Consider the following 16743-nt stretch of genomic DNA (forward strand, 5'->3'; position numbering starts at 1 on the left):
ATTTAGTTTTTTTTTTAATCTATCATACTCAAGGGCCCACAAGCCAACTACACGTTAAGGGGGGAAATTAAGACAAGCACAAAATCTACAACTAATAGAAGAAATGGGAAGAAAAGAGGGAGTGCCATTTGCAATGCCTCGAACCAACTGAGCTAGCAGTTGTTATCTAGGGGATCCATGTAATTTCCCCTGTCAATTAATTCATAAAAGAATCCCTGCAATACAATGGGTCCTACTTTGGCGGTTGACACTTCAGACACTACAGTCACGCTGTGGGCATTTTAGCCACTGCCGTGCTGATTCTGAAGAGAGACAGCTATTCTTCTGTTTCCGTTTCCGATGGCACAAGAGAACGGCACGGCCAAAGCCAAAGTATCTATATACAGACCTATTTCGATTTTTGGATTCCCGCTGAAATAAAACCGATTTGGTTTCCGATTTCGGACAGACTTTTATCTCTCATCCTCACTCTCAATTTCTCTTGATCACGATTTGCGATTTTACTCGCCATGGAAGCCTGCTCAAGAACGCCGATTCGAAGTTCTCTCGTTCTTCTAATTATCTCCATTTTGCAGGCAAGTGATCGATTTTCGTCTTAATCTCTTGTTTGTGGTAGCTCTAGTTGGTATTCTTCGTAAAAGAGTTTGATTTTCTGAACTTCAAAGAAGATTGATAATCAATATTCCAATAAATTAATGTCCATAATTCGTAGGGTTTCAATCCCCCCCCCTCTCAAATAAAAAAAATAAAAATTGTATAACCCCCTTCCATTCTGTTCTAAGGACTATATAAATATTTTCTTTCTAAATATATCGATCATATGTTTTTGCTGATTCTTAGATTTCTAAGGGCTTCATCGTTTCATGTGGTTTCAAAACTTTGTTCCTTTAGTTTGTCACATAGCTTGCACCTCTCCAGCCCCATCTTTTCCCTCTGTTTAGTTCAGGCTTTCTTGGCCAAATCATTAATTAGACATGTCAGCTACCAGCATTTTGATTTTAGTGAATTTCACGAGAAGTTGAATTCTTATGTCCTACATAAGGACCATAACTATGTTTAGCTATTCTTGGGGAGAGACGCCCGTGGACAATCTGCCTAAATTAGATGAAAATTCATGTATGCTCAGCATAGTTCCCACATGCAGATAAGTTGCTTATTTATACACATCGTGACATAATCATCAATATATTATGAGGTTCGCTACGAGGGTCACTTGTCTCTGTAGTATGTCCTTTGTTATTTCATTAACTATTGAGTTTTGAGGATTTCCATGATTTTGTGTAACAATCTAGTGCTCATGGTATTCTTGGTAGAGTTGGCAGGCCATTCAATTGTCATTCTCAGATACAGTTTTTCTCCTGTACCAAAGAATTTGTCAAGAAGAAACAAACTTTATGCCTTTTTCTTTTAAGGAACCATCCTCATGAGGAGGATGCTCACAAATGCTTTATGCATTCGGAGATGCTTTGTGCTGGGCTATGATGTATCTAACCTCGTAAATTATATCGATCATTTTTTAATGAAGTTGGAGTTTTATTGCAAACCCACGACATTTATTTTTTCTTTTCCCAAGAAATTGAAATTGACATTTTGAATTTAATATAGTAAGTACTTCATCATTAGTATCTATAAAACTTATTTCTTAATTTATAGTAATATTACTAGTGTAGTTGATGAAGATGTTGAGATGGATGAGTGGCAAGACTTGAAAAATAGAATAAAAAATGAATGTGTTTGTGCAAATGTGCAAAGTTGTTAAGGCGTTGCCTTGGTATCATGGTTCTTAGTTTTGGTTGAAACTTGCAATTTCAACCGAGACATCACAGTTTCGACCTTGTTCGAGACGAAACCAAGGGTTGAAACTGGTTTGTACTAGGTTTCAACCCGGTTTCGCAAGTTTCGACACTTGGTTTTGTTAGAAGAGAGGAGAAAATATGAAATGGCTTAAGTGAGTTCATATTCACACTCAGCCCCTTCATTTATAACATTCACTTATTAGGCAGAATTACAATACTGTCCTTGTATAGCCGACTATGCTTATAACAGGGAATAAACAAAGAAAAAACCCAAAATACCCTTATCGGGTTACATAACTCAACACTCCCCCTCAAGTTGGTGCATAGATATCACAAATGCCCAACTTGACTAGACTAGGATGAAATAACTTTCCACTTAACCCTTTAGTGCATACATCTGCAAGTTGATCATCAGATTTCACAAAAGGTATACAAATCTGCCCACTTTCTAACTCTCCTTGATGAAGTGTTTGTCGATCTCCACATGCTTGGTATGATCATGTTGCACTGGATTGTGAGCAATGCTGATCGCTACTTTGTTGTCATAGTACATCATCATTGGATGATGAATAGAACCACCACTTATCCTGGAGTAAGCTTTGAAGCCACATAGCTCACATATGCCCTGAGCTATGGCATGGAATTCTGCTTCAGCGCTGGACCTAGCCACCATATTTTGCTTTTTCCTTCGCCATATGACAAGGTTACCTCCTACAAAGGTATAATAGCCTGAAGTGGATTTCCTGTCAGGGTTACCACCCCAGTCAGCATCTGTGTAACCCTCAATGCGAAGATGATCATGTGGAGATAGGAGAATCCCTTTCCCTGGAGCTGACTTCAAGTAGTGGAGAATACGAAGAACAACAGCCATATGGGTGGAGTAGGGATCATGCATAAACTGACTAACCAAGCTAACTACAAATGCAATGTCTGGTCTAGTGTGGGAGAGATAGATTAGTTTTCCCACCAACCATTGATAGCGCCCCTTATCAACAGGATCACATTGTAGACGAGTAGTAGCCTCCAAAGGGGTGTCACATGGGTGACATCTTAACAAACCAGTCTCTAAGAGTAAGTCTAGAACATAATTCCTTTGGGAGAGAAAGATGCCTTTGGGAGAACGGGCAACTTCAATCCCTAGGAAGTACCTGAGCTGTCCTAGATCTTTTATTTCAAATTTTCGTCCCAAGAAAGTCTTCAGGTGAGAAACTTCATCTGCATTATTGCCAGTCACCACTATGTCGTCGACAGAGACTATGAGAAGAGTGACCTTATCTACATTTCGCTTGATGAACAAGGTGTGATCAACATTGCTCTGTTTGTATCCTACAGAGATCATTGCTTTGTGGAACCTGCCAAACCAAGCCCGAGGAGATTGTTTCAGCCCATATAATGCCCTCTTTAGTCTGTAAACCTTCCCATGAGTCTTGTCACAAGAAAAACCAGGAGAAACCTCCGTATAAACTTCCTCTAGCTTTCCATGAAGGAATGCATTTTTCACATCCAATTGCTGCAAATCCCGGCCAAGATTGACAGCATATGATAGCAAAACCCGAACAGTGTTTAATTTTGCCATTGGGGCAAATGTCTCCTGATAATCAATCCCATAGGTCTGAATAAAACCCTTGGCCACCAGCCTGGCCTTATATCTGTCCACTGTTCCATCAGGTTTCTGTTTGACAACAAACACCCATTTGCAACCCACTGTTTTCTTGCCCAAAGGAAGAACCACTAGCTCCCACGTCTCATTTTTAGATAAGGCCAGCCGTCATCTCTTCCAACATGGCTGCTTTCCACTTTGGATCTGCCATTGCCTCCTTCCATTTTGTGAGGAACAGAAACAGCGGAAAGGTAGGACACAAATGCACGATAGGAAGGAGACAAAGCATTATAGGACACAAAATTGGTGATGGGATGTTGGGTGCAAGATCTAATGCCTTTACGAGCAGCAATAGGTAAATCAAGAGAGGGATCCTTACTAGGTAATGCAGCGGAATCTGGATTTGGATCAAGTTCTGATGATTGGAGAAGTGGTATAGTAGTGGAAGTCTCAACTTGCTCTTTGTGCTTCTGAGTGTAGACTTGATCAACAGGAATTTGACTCACAGGTCTGCGCTCCCCTTGAATAGGAAGCAAACTAGAGACTGAAGTTGGAGGCTCTGGAGAAGAAGGCTCCCCCTGAATAGGAGCCGGAAGGATAGAAGAAGATTCCCCTTGAATTGGATCTGGTAGATGAGCAGACACATCTTCAAATACTGGATCATGCTCCCCCTGAAGAGGTGGCTGAGAATAATATGCCAGGGATTCATGGAAGACAATGTCCATGGTAACAAATGTACGCTGAGAAGGTGGATGATAATATTTATATCCTTTCTGGGTAGCGGAGTAGCCCAAAAATATACACCGAATGCTCCGAGGATCGAGCTTACCATGAAATGATGGTTGCGAACATAGCAAACACAACCAAAAAATTTTTAGAGGACCACAAAAGAGGAAGAGCCTTGAAGGAGGTCAACAGGAGTACGCCCATCAAGTACAGGGGTAGGCATACGGTTAATGAGGTAGGCAGCGGTAAGGATAACATCACTCCAATATTGCAAACATAATGGCCCGAGCCACTTCCAAAAGGTGCCAATTTTTCCTTTCGGTAACTCCATTCTGGGTAGGGGTGTCTACACAGCTGGTCTGATGGAGGATGCCATTCTCTGCCAAATAGGTTTGGAACTGACCTTACATGTATTCTCTGCCATTATCACTCTGCAGAATTTTTAATGTGGCATTGAATTGGGTCTGAATCATATGATGGAAAAGCTGGAAACATCGAAAAACCTCGCTCTTGTGCTGCATTATATACACCCAAGTAGTCCTAGTAAAGCAGTCAATAAGGGAAACAAACCATCTATGGCCATAAATGGAAACAAAACGGGCAGGGCCCCACACATCGGTATGAACTAAAGCAAATGGAGAAGTACTTCTTTTATTTATTGGAGAGTAAATAGAACGAGTCTGATTGCCAAAACACAGGCTTCACATAAAAACTCATCCTTGTTATAACCTTTAACTAACTGAGGAAACAAAAAAGCTAAAGTTCGAAAAGGAGGGTGGCCAAGCTGACAATGCCATAGATGGAGATCCGAAGAAGTTGCGGCATGTAACTGATGAGCCGAGGATGAAACTGATGGTGGACAAGTCTGACCCGTGTCAAGTATGTAGAGTTCACCATGTACCTTACCTCCCCCAATTGTGTGTCCTTTGACCAGATCCTGCATGACACAATGAAAGGGAAAGAAAGTTATTTTGCAGTTCAAATCTCTAGTTAGACTACTAATGGAAAGGAGATTAGTAGGAAATGAAGGGACATGCAAAACAGAATTTAGTGTGATGGTAGGAGAGCAGTGAATGGAACCCTTTCCATGAATAGGAGAAAGGGAACCATTAGCCGCTCAAACAATATCTTTTCCAGAACAAGGAGAATAATGATGAAATACATGGGAGGAACCAGTCATGTGGTCAGTGGCACCAGAGTCTATATTATCCAAGGACTGGAGACAGCCGATGCACAATGACTACTGACCGGAATATCTGAGGCAAAGTAAGAACCAGAAGAGGCAGCAGGTGCAGATGTCGTAGAAGGTGCAGCGGAAGGTGTTTGGAGCATATGATGAAGGGCTAGTAGCTCATCCAGAGTAAAACCAGTGTCAGTAGAAGGGGCTGTAGCAGTAGGAGCAGCAGCTTCAGTCAGATTTGCCTTCGGTTTGAGCTTCCCCCGGCCTCGTTTTGACTCAAAATTAACAGGCTTCCCATGTAGCTTCAAACATTGAGCCTTGGTGTGATAAGGTTTGTTGCAGTTTTCACATTTGACAGGCTCCTTGGAGGCAACATTACCACAATCAGTAATGATAATGGGAGTGGGGCTGGAAGTAGTCTGTAGGGCAGACCTAGCAACAGTAGGAGCATGTAATATCGCAGCCCGACTAGTCTCCTCTGTATGTACCATGGCAAAGGACTGCTCTAGTGTAGGAAAAGGGAGACTGGTTCAGCAATTGCATTCTAATAGGGTCATACTCCACATTCAAACCTGCCAAGAAGTCGTACACACGGATACTATCAACATGTTTACGGTAGGCAACAATATTAGTAGGTGTAGAGGGCTGATAGTCGGAGTAATGATCCAATTGATGCCACAACCTATTGAGGGCAGCATAGTATGCAGAGACAGACAACTCCTTCTGAGTGAGGTCATGGGCCTTCTTGCGAATCTCATACACCTGAACAGCATTCCCAATACGTCCATAAGTCTCCTTGGCAGCACTCCAGATCTGATGGGCTGTCTCCAGAAGCAAGAAATTGTCAGACAGATCTGGTTGCATAGATTGGAGCAAGTTAGACATCACCATAACATCAGGTGACATTCGCTTCTCTTGTGGAGAACCTTTTTCAGCCGGCATGGTGTTAGTCCCAAGGATATGGCCAGTAAGGCCACAACTAGCAATGGTCAAGTAAGTAGTCCGAGACCACTTGAGGTAATTTGTCCCATCGAGCTTGATAGGAGCAGCAAGGGGAAGCAACTCTGTCCGGGACTGTCCATCAAGCCCAGAAATTGCAGAAGAGGAGTCTGAACCTGTCATGATGATTCAAGGAAATGCTCCAACAAAAGGTAGCAACACAAGAAATTAATTGCTGAAAATGACAACAGCAATATCCCCAAGAAATCTTCAACGAAAAAGGCTGAAAGCTTGATCGAGTACTCTGCAATGATGATGGAAGAAGTCCTTCTTCCACAAAATTTCACACCAATCTGAGAAGGAGAACTATAAGAGGCAATTCATCAAACATCTGTTGAGCACGCTTGTATGCTAAAATCGATTCAGAGAAAGGGAAATCTGAAAGAAACTCAAACAAGTGGTTGGAAGGGATGGGGAGTGATTCTCTAAGGTGAAATAAACTCCTCCAAAAAGAACCAGCAGCTGAAAGGGGAAAAAAAAACCTCCAAACCCAAAAAATCGATAAGTTTCAGGGTTTTGAAAAAACCTGAAAGTGAAGATCGATTAGGAGAAAAAAGGCTTTCCAGAGAAGGATAAGGCGTATGGATGGATGGATAGATGCTGCAAAAGGATGCAGATGAAGGTCCAAAAGGGGGAAGAACAATCTATAAAGAGTAGAGGCTTTGTTCTTCAAGAATCTTGGAAAAGGTTCAATACCGCAGGGAAGAAGGCAGCATCTATCAGGTAGAAAAAGGTTTAAATCATGACAAAGGTAGGAGGTAGGTTTGAGGGCAGCGACTAGATCGTAAGATCACCTCATTGATGCTGCCCTAGGGTGAAGGAGAAGAACCAAGAGAAAGAGGAGAGAAGAGATCGAAGGAAGGGGAGTAGAAAGAAGAGATGATAGAAGGACGCTGGGGTTTGGAAACTCAGTTCAGAATAGGGTTAGCTCTGATACCATGTTAGAAGAGAGGAGAAAATATGAAATGGCCTGAGTGAGTTCATCTTCACAATCAGCCCCTTCTTTTATAACATTCACTTATAAGGCAGAATTACAATACTGTCCCTGTATAGCCGACTATGCTTTTAACAGGGAATAAACAAGGAAAAAAACCCAAAATACCCTTATCGGGTTACATAACTCAACAGGTTTCAACCAAGAGCTGGGAGTTTGCAAGTTTCGACACTGCCAAGGGATATTTTTCCAGGTTAAGTCTCTTTATTTCTTCCTACTTTTTTGGCATTCTACTCATTCAACCCTTCTCGGTCACTTTATTTGAGTGACTGAACATTGAAGTTAGTAGGCTTTTTTCCCAAATTCTAATTTTTGGAAGAATTAGTACATAGGCATAGACTGCACAGTGCTGGGCACAAAAATGTCATGGGATACATATGTGCTGTATTCATAGGAGCGTCACTGACATCTTCAGTGGTTGTAGCTTGTGGATTAGACCCGCCTAGACACTCCATATATTAAGTGGTGAGTATTCTATGCTTGTCTTTCCATAACCTAATGTATGTTTTGATTGTTTTAATTGCATATTTACATTTCTAGTCGCTAAATTATGTGTAGTTAGTGTTTATAGTAGGGCTAGTGTACAACAACATTCAACGTACACTAACAATCTTGGGTCCAAGGTCCAAACCACAAGTACCATTTTGGGTGTTTTTTTTGTGAAACTAATTCATGGAATAGGTGTAAAATGGTAAAAAACTAGGTAGGAAAAAAAAACCATTTTCTGGGCCTCAAAACCTAGGTTTCAATTGGGCGAGAAAATCTCAGGTTTTGACCGAAACTTGATCGAAACCAGAGGTATCTCGATTTTGGCCCTGGCCGAAACTGGCCTCAAAACTGAAACCTCAATCCTTGCTTAGGATACCCAATTTGACAGGTCACCTTTCTGCTCAGGCACCACCATATTAGATCTGGTCAAAAAGGGGAAAAGGGTGCGATGCAGTGGCACTTCCATTGACCGGATCAAACCCATTTGGGAATCCAGACAGAGATGAACCAGATCCAAATTTAGTTTCGGTCCAGTAGGATAATTAGAGGTTTAATTACTTTAGAGATTATCTTGTAATCTTTATTTTATGGAAAGTAGGATAAGGTGTTAACAGCCTTTAGAACTGAATGCTTGAGTGATCATTAGGATCACCAAGCCCTTTATTTATAATAAAAAAGAGTTACAATTATTCAGACTCTAACTGGGAATCCCCATATAGCCAACTCTAATTAGGAATACTCTAATTAGCCGGCTATAGGGAAAAAACCCTATAATGCCCCTCGGACTACATAACTCAACACTCCCCCTCAAGAGTTGGTGCATAGATATCACACATGCCCAACTTGCACAAAATATGATGAAATAATTTTCCACACAAGCGTTTAGTGAAAACATCAGCCAGTTGATCATCGGTTTTCATAAAAGGCATACAAATTTGTCCTCTCTCCAATTTTTCTTTAATAAAGTGTTTGTCGATCTCCACATGCTTTGTACGGTCATATTGTACTGGATTATGGGCAATGCTAATTGCGGCTTTATTATCACAATACAACATCATTGGGAGCCGAACAGTAACATCAAGATCATGAAGTAAACCCTGTATCCGTAATAACTCATAGATCCTTGTGCCATAGCCCGAAACTCTGCTTCAGCACTGGACCTTGCCACAACATTTTGTTTCTTGCTGCGCCAAGTGAGAAGGTTTCCTCCTACAAATGAGTAGTACCTTGAAGTAGACTTTCGATCAGAAAAACCACCCCAATTTGCATAAGTATATGCCTCAATACGAAGATGATCATGGGGAGACAAAAGAACCCCTTTTCCTGGAGCTGACTTCAAATTATGGAGAATGCGAAGAACAACAATCATATGTGAAGAATAGGGGTCATGCATAAACTGACTAACCAAACTCATTGCAGATGCAATGTTTGGTCTAGTATGTGAGAGGTAAATCAATTTCCCCACTAACCTCTGATAACGACCTTTATCAACCAGTTAACCAACTTTATCCTTCAATCGAGTCCCAACTTCCATTGGTGTATCACAGGGATGGTAACCCAACAAACCAGTCTCAGACAAAAGATCCAAGACATACTTCCTTTGAGAGAGGAAGATGCCCTTTGAAGAACAAGCAACTTCAATCCTGAGAAAGTACTTTAATGTCCCTAGATCCTTTATTTCAAACTCTCGGCCTAGAAAGCTCTTCAGACGACAGATCTCTGCATCCCTGTCACCACAATATCATTGACAGAAACAATAAGGATAGTGACCTTGTCACCAGACCGTTTGATGAACAAGGTATGATCAACATTACTTTGTTTGTATTCTATTGAAATCATGGCCTTGTGAAATCTAGCAAACCAAGCTCGTGGAGACTGTTTCAGCCCATCGAGTGCACGCTTCAGTTTGCAAACCTTCCCATGAGTTTTGTCGGATGAGAAACCTGGAGGAATCTCCATATATACTTCCTCCTCAAGCTCTTCATGAAGGAAAACATTTTTAACATCAAGCTGCTTCAAATCCCACCCAAAATTCACAGCACAGGATAAGAGAATACAAACAGTGCTCAATTTTGCAACGGGAGCAAAGGTCTCCTGGTAATCAATCCCATAGGTTTTTGTAAAACCCTTAGCCACCAGTCTAGCTTTGTATCTGTCAATTGTGCCATCCATCTTCTGATTGACTACGAACATCCACTTACATCCAACTGGTTTTTTTCTTGGAGGAAGAACAACGTGGTCCCATGTATTATTTTTCCTTAGGCATTCATCTCTGCCACCATAGCTGCTTTCCACTTTGCATGAGCAAATGCTTCTTGCCACTTATGAGGAATAGAAATAGAGGAAAGAGAAGACACAAAATCATGATAGGAAGGAAAAAGAGAATTGTAACAGAACAAAACCCTAGGCTAATTTGCAGTAAAGAACAAAGTAGAAGAAGAAGAAAATAGAGAATAAAGAGAAGGAGAAGAGAGAGATCGATAGAGAGTATGAAATTCTCCCACGATTTGTGATTAATCAAATCGTGGGGAGGGGAGACTTATTTATAATCTCAGCAATAATTAAAATACAATCAATTACCCCAAAATACCCCTAAGACAATAGAAATAACTAGAAACATAAACAGGACTAAAATACCCCCAGAATATGTTAAACATAAAACGATAGATCTTAATACTCCCCCTTAAGCTGGAGCGTAGACATCACCAAGATCCAGCTTGGAACAACCACTCAAGAACTGAGGTCGAAATAGAGCCTTTGTAAACATATCTCTAAGCTGAAACTGGGAACGAACAAAAGGGGTAGTAATCAGCTTCTTCTGAGCAGCATCTCGAACAAAATGACAGTCAACTTCAATGTGCTTGGTTCGTTCATGAAAAATGGGGTTGTTGGCAATATAGATGGCAGCTTGGTTATCACAGTACATCTCCATGGGTTGATCACTGCAATAACCAAACTCATGAGCAAAAGAACGAACCTACATCAATTCTGCAGCTGTATGAGCCATAGCTCTGTACTCAGCCTCTGCACTCGAACGGGCAACAATGGTCTGTTTCTTGCTCTTCCAAGTAACCAAATTCCCTCCAAAGAAAGTGCAATAACCTGTAGTCGATCTTCTATCGCCATCTGAACCAGCCCAATCAGCATCAGAAAACCCAACAATGCTGGTATGACCATGGCGACAATAAACAAGCCCCTTACCTGGAGCACCCTTGAGGTAGCGTAAAATGCGACAAGCAACATCCCAATGTATTTGCTTAGGTGTCTGCATGAACTGACTAACAACACCCACAACAAAGGAAATATCGGGATGAGTAACTGTAAGATAGATAAGTTTACTGACCAGGCGTCAGTACTGATGTGGGTCACCAAATTCCTTGTCATCAGCAGAAAAACCAAACTTAACATGGGGATCCATAGGAGTATCAATAGGTGTGCAACCCAACATTCCTGTCTCATCAAGTAAATCAAGGACATACTTCCTCTGAGATATGCTAAGACCTCGAGAACTGCGAACAACCTCAATACCAAGAAAGTACCTGAGATTACCCAAATCCTTGATCTGGAAGTTATCATGTAAATACGTCTTCACCTGTGCAATTCCAGAAGCATCATTACCGGTAACAATAATGTCGTCGACATAGACTGCTAAGATGACCACGTTAGACCCCTGACGCCTAACAAAGATAGAGTGGTCAGAATAGCACTGAGAAAACCCACAACCAGCCACAACACTGCTGAATTTATCAAACCACGCACGGGGAGACTACTTCAGTCCATAAATTGCCTTATGAAGGCGACAAACCCAGACACTATCCTCCCCCTGAGCAACATAACCAAGAGGTTGCTCCATATATACTTCCTCCTGGAGATCACCATATAAGAAAGCATTCTTCACATCCATCTGAAATAGAGGCCAGTCAAGATTGACGGCCAGGGAAAGCAAAATACGGACAGAATTTAACCACGCAACAGGAGAGAAGGTCTCGAAGTAGTCGACCCCATAGGTCTGTGTAAACCCCTTGGCAACCAAACAGGCCTTGAGCCGCTCCACAGTGCCATCTGGATTGTACTTAACCGTGTGCACCCAACGACACTGAGCAAGATCTTTACCAGGCAGTAGATCAACCAATGACCAGGTCTTACGAGAAAGCAAGGCATCCATTTCCACATCCATAGCAAGTTTCCACCCAGGGTGGGACAAGGCAGACGTATAAGAGGTGGGAAGAAAAGTAGAATGTAAAGCAATAGCAAAAACACGATAATGGAGTGGAAGATGAGAAACAGAAACATAATTAGCCAATGGGTAAAGAGGATGCTGGGTGCAAGTACGAGTACCTTTTCTCTGTGCAATGGGGAGATCATCAATGTCTAAAGTTGGATCCGCAGGCAAGGAGTCAGCTGGTGGCGGTGGAGGGGCAGCCACAATAGTTTGAGATGGCAAAGATGGCGGCTGCTGTTGGGCACGGCGCATGTAGACCTTAACGGATGTGGAATCAGGATTTGCAACTAATGGAATAGGAGGAACAGGGGCAGCAACAACACTATCGCCACCACTAGTATCAAACTCAAGACCAAGGGCAACAGAAAATCCAACAAAATAAGGGGAGTTTTCAAAAAAGGTAACATCAGTAGAAACAAACTGTTGGCGAGAGACGGGATCAAAACACCTGTAACCCTTTTGGGTACGAGAATAGTCAAGGAACAAACACTTGATAGCCCTAGGAGATAGTTTATCAAGACCAGGGCGAAGCACATGAACAAAACATTGGCAACTAAAGACACGAGGGGGAAGAGAGAAAACAGCCCGGGCAGGAAAAACAATATTAAAAGGAATTTGATTATTAAGAATAGAGGAAGGCATACGATTAATTAAGAAACAAGCTGTTAATACCGCATCTGCCTAATAGAACTTAGGGACATTCATATGAAACATCAATGACCTAGTAATGTCTAACAAATGGCGGTTTTTGCGCTCTGCCACACCATTTTGCTGCAGTGTGTAGGAGCAACTAGTTTGATGAAGGATGCCATTGTCAGAACAAAAGGAGGAAACCTCACGTTGGATTATTTCTAGGGCATTGTCAGTGCGCAAAATTTTCAAATGAACACCAAATTGAACACGAATTTCATTATAAAACTGTTTGAAAGTAGATACAAATTCAGATTGATCTTTCAAGAGGTACAGCCATGTCATACGAGAATGATCATCAATAAAACTAACAAAATAAGAAAAACCTAACCGACTCTTGACCCCACAAGGACCCCAAATATCAGAATGAACTAATTGAAACAAAGAAGTACTCCTAGACTCTGGACTCAAAGGAAACACAGTACGATGATGCTTGCCAAGCTCACAAGCTTCATACTCAATGCGGGAGACAGATTTGCAGCTAGGAACAAGATGACGCAGCTTGGATAATGAAGGATGTCCTAGCCGATAATGCCAATGTAACGGAGACACACTAGAAGAAGTAGCAACCGCTGCCGTAGAAGTAGATGCCAAATCAAAATAATAGAGGCCACCCTTCTCATGCCCGCCACCAATTTTCGTCTTTGTTGCAAGATCCTGAATGACACAATGAGAAGGATGAAAGGTTATACAACAATTCAAAGTCTTAGTTAATTGACTAACAGATAGAAGATTAAGAGGAAGCTTAGGTACATGAAGAACATCAGATAAAGAAAAAACTGAAGATAAGGGGATGTCCCCATGACCAGTAACCATGGTTTAAAGTATCGACCGATACGATACGATACGATACGGATCGATACGTATCGGTATCGGTCGATACCGATACGATACATACCGATACGTCTCCCTTTTCAAAAAAAAATGAATTGTCTCGAATTGTATCGACCGATACGGGCCGATACGATACGACCGATACTTATGGATACCATCGATACATCCAGTAAAGGGTTCTGTGGGTGGTTTAATACGTATCGATACATATCGATGCGTATCTGTCGATACGGCTCGATACATACCGATACATTACCAATACATACCGATACACACCGATACATACCGATACGTACCGATACCATCGAGACATTCCATAAAAAGGCCATTTTCACTCACAGGCTCAATACAACTCCTAATCTAACAAATAAATGAAGGAAAACTCTCAACCAAGAGTCTAAAATCTTGCATTTAATCTTGGTTTTACACACTTTTAAACTAAAAAAACGAATCAAAGAGTGCTACAACATCATCCTTTGAATCATCCAATACTCTTCATGGCTATAAACGATTACAACATGTAAGATACCTCATCTCTTATAACAATTTCAATTTAATGCACTTGTTTGGTTATACATTATTCACCATTTTAGGTTTTATGCATGGCACTTATTATATATTGCTTATTTATATTATTTTTTGTTCCAAAAGTATATTTCCATGTGTATTTTGATCATTTTTATGCGTAGCTGTATTGTTCGATACGTATCTTCGAAACGATACACTACGTCTCTTAAAATCACCCAACCGATATGATACCCGATACCGATACTTTAAACCTTGCCAGTAACAGGTATAAAGGACCCATCGGCAATAGAAATCCGAGATGGGACAGCAGACTGAGTAAATGAGGAAAATAAATTGGGCTTACCAGTCATGTGGGAGGAGGCACCGGAGTTAATGACCCACGGAGAAGGTGAGGAGGCAAGACATGCAGTGGATGTACCTGGATGAGCAAGAACAGCTGTAGATGTAGATGAAGATGCCTCAAGTTGCTGAACGCGTTGTAAGAGCTGAGAAACTAGGTCATTGGAGGAACTACCACTATCGGTGGAAGACCCATGTGTAGTGTCAGGAGGATGCACAGAATCAGCCGCTCCATCAGAAACTGCAGCGTTTGCAAACTGCTCTCGTGCCCATTGTGGTTTGCCATGTTTCAGCCAACACTTGTCAATAGTGTAGTTAGGACGACCACAATGAGAGCACCATCGAGAACCACTATCACCAGAAGACGAACCAGCAAGGTGAGAACCAGTTCCACGACTACTAGAACCAGCCCCACGTCCACGACCAGATCCAAAACCACGACCTCGAGAAGAGGTACCACCACCACGACCACGCCCTCCAGTAGAAGTGAAGAGGGCAGAATTTTCTTTAGAGACAGGGGCTGAATCAGATTTCACCACCGTAGGAGAAACAACTCTCTGGATTCGACAATATGCTTCATTCATAGATGGAATCTTCTCACCAGCCAGTAATTGGCTCTTGACGGATTGAAGATCAGAGTCCAATCCAGAGAGCAATTTAACAACCAAAAATTCAGATTGTTGGGATTTAATCACAGAGGCATTAGTAGATATAGGCTGGTACACATTGAGTTCTTCCCACATCCCCTTCAGTGAATTGTAATATTCGCCAAGAGACTTTCCTTCTTGCTTGAAAGAGAAAAACCTCTCATACAAATCTTAAATTCGGGACAGATTGGTATCTTGAGAATAGCTCTCCTTGAGTTCTTCCCAAACTCCCTTGGCAGTTTTATGAAACATAACATTAGAGGCAATGGAAGGTTCCATGCTATTCCAAAGCCAACACAGAAGGGTGGCATTTTCTGCCTTCCAATCATCATATTTGTCATCAGTAGGAGCTGGTGGTGTCATAGTGAGATAAGATATCTTCCAGCGAGCAGTAACATAAACTTCAAAGGCTTGAGACCAAAGAAGGTAGTTGGAGGCACCATTTAACTTAATGGTAGTAATCTGAATATTGAAGTTGTCTGTAGGAGGCTTAGATTCAGCCATGAGACCAAGTAAAAACTGTGAAATAATTCCTGGGATAGATAGAGAGCAGCAACAGCCAGCAATAAAGGGGAATAAGGCACTAAATCGATTCCAGCCAAGACCCTGATTAGGGTAAAAATCGACAATCTGCAGAGGAGGCTAAAACAGCCCAATATGTGACCAATTGTTGGTGTAAATAATCACCAAAATAAAGAGAATAAAGATCCCCAAACCAGCAGCCAATGTGAAGAAGAATTCCCAGGAGAAGAGAAAAAATCGATTTCACAGGGTTTTGAGAAATCGATTTCTCAGATGAAAATAAACACCAGTTCAATTTGCAGTAATCTTGGACAGCAGCAGGTGCAAAACACGATCAGTCTTCAGAATATCAGGGAACCCTAGTCGATTAGTGTATGACTAGGGGTCAGACAAGAGAATACAGCATTTGGTTGCTGTGGACCACGGCAAGAGAGCAAGGAGAAGGAGAAGGATTCAAAACCGCAACACCAAGGAGGACTGTGGATCAGACTTAGGGCTCTGATACCGTGTAACAGAACAGAACCCTAGGCTAATCTGCAGTAAAGAACAAAGAAGAAGAAGAAGAAAATAGAGAACAAAGAGAAGGAGAAGAGAGAGATCGATAGAGAGTATGAAACTCTCCCACGATTTGTGATTAATCAAATTGTGGGGAGGGGAGTCTTATTTATAATCTCAGCAATAATTAAAATACAATCAATTACCCCAAAATACGCCTAAGACAATAGAAATAACTAGAAACATAAACAGGACTAAAATACCCCCAGAATATGGTAAACATAAAACGATAGATCTTAACAAGAATCATAAGAAACAACATGAGATATAGGATGTTGGGTGCATGATCGAACACCTTTACGGGCAGCAATAGGTAATTCAAGAGAAGAAGACTTACCAGCCGGACTAGTAGGCTCTGGTTCAAGAGATGGCGATGGGATGAGTAAAGGTGCCGCAGGGGTGGTGGTTCAACTTGCTTTTTAGAGGTTCGAGTGGAAACGCGAAGGTCTGGTCGATCAAGTCTTCCCTGAAGTTTTTCAACCTGTCTTCTAACAGAGCCAGGAGTAGGTTCCTCCCCCTGAACTACATCCAAAAAAGGTCCTCCTTGAACAGGAACAGGTTGGGCAGCAGGTAATGGATTTGGTACATCTTCACAAGCTTCAAACTCCCCATGAATAGAAGA

General features: G+C 41.6%; 1 protein-coding gene across 1 annotated transcript in view; it reads left to right on the top strand.

Moving 5' to 3' along the window:
- The first annotated feature begins 419 nt into the window (after positions 1-419).
- LOC122662145 (probable galacturonosyltransferase 3) overlaps positions 420-16743 on the top strand; it is a 56186-nt gene continuing 39862 nt past the window's right edge. Inside the window, exon 1 of the mRNA XM_043857710.1 lies at positions 420-575. Within this exon, the coding sequence (XP_043713645.1) occupies positions 510-575 (66 nt within the window). The 5' untranslated portion in view covers positions 420-509. The remainder of the gene's footprint in view (positions 576-16743) is intronic.

The sequence above is a fragment of the Telopea speciosissima genome, chromosome 5 (assembly GCF_018873765.1).
Source record: "Telopea speciosissima isolate NSW1024214 ecotype Mountain lineage chromosome 5, Tspe_v1, whole genome shotgun sequence".
NCBI classification, from domain to species: domain Eukaryota; kingdom Viridiplantae; phylum Streptophyta; class Magnoliopsida; order Proteales; family Proteaceae; genus Telopea; species Telopea speciosissima.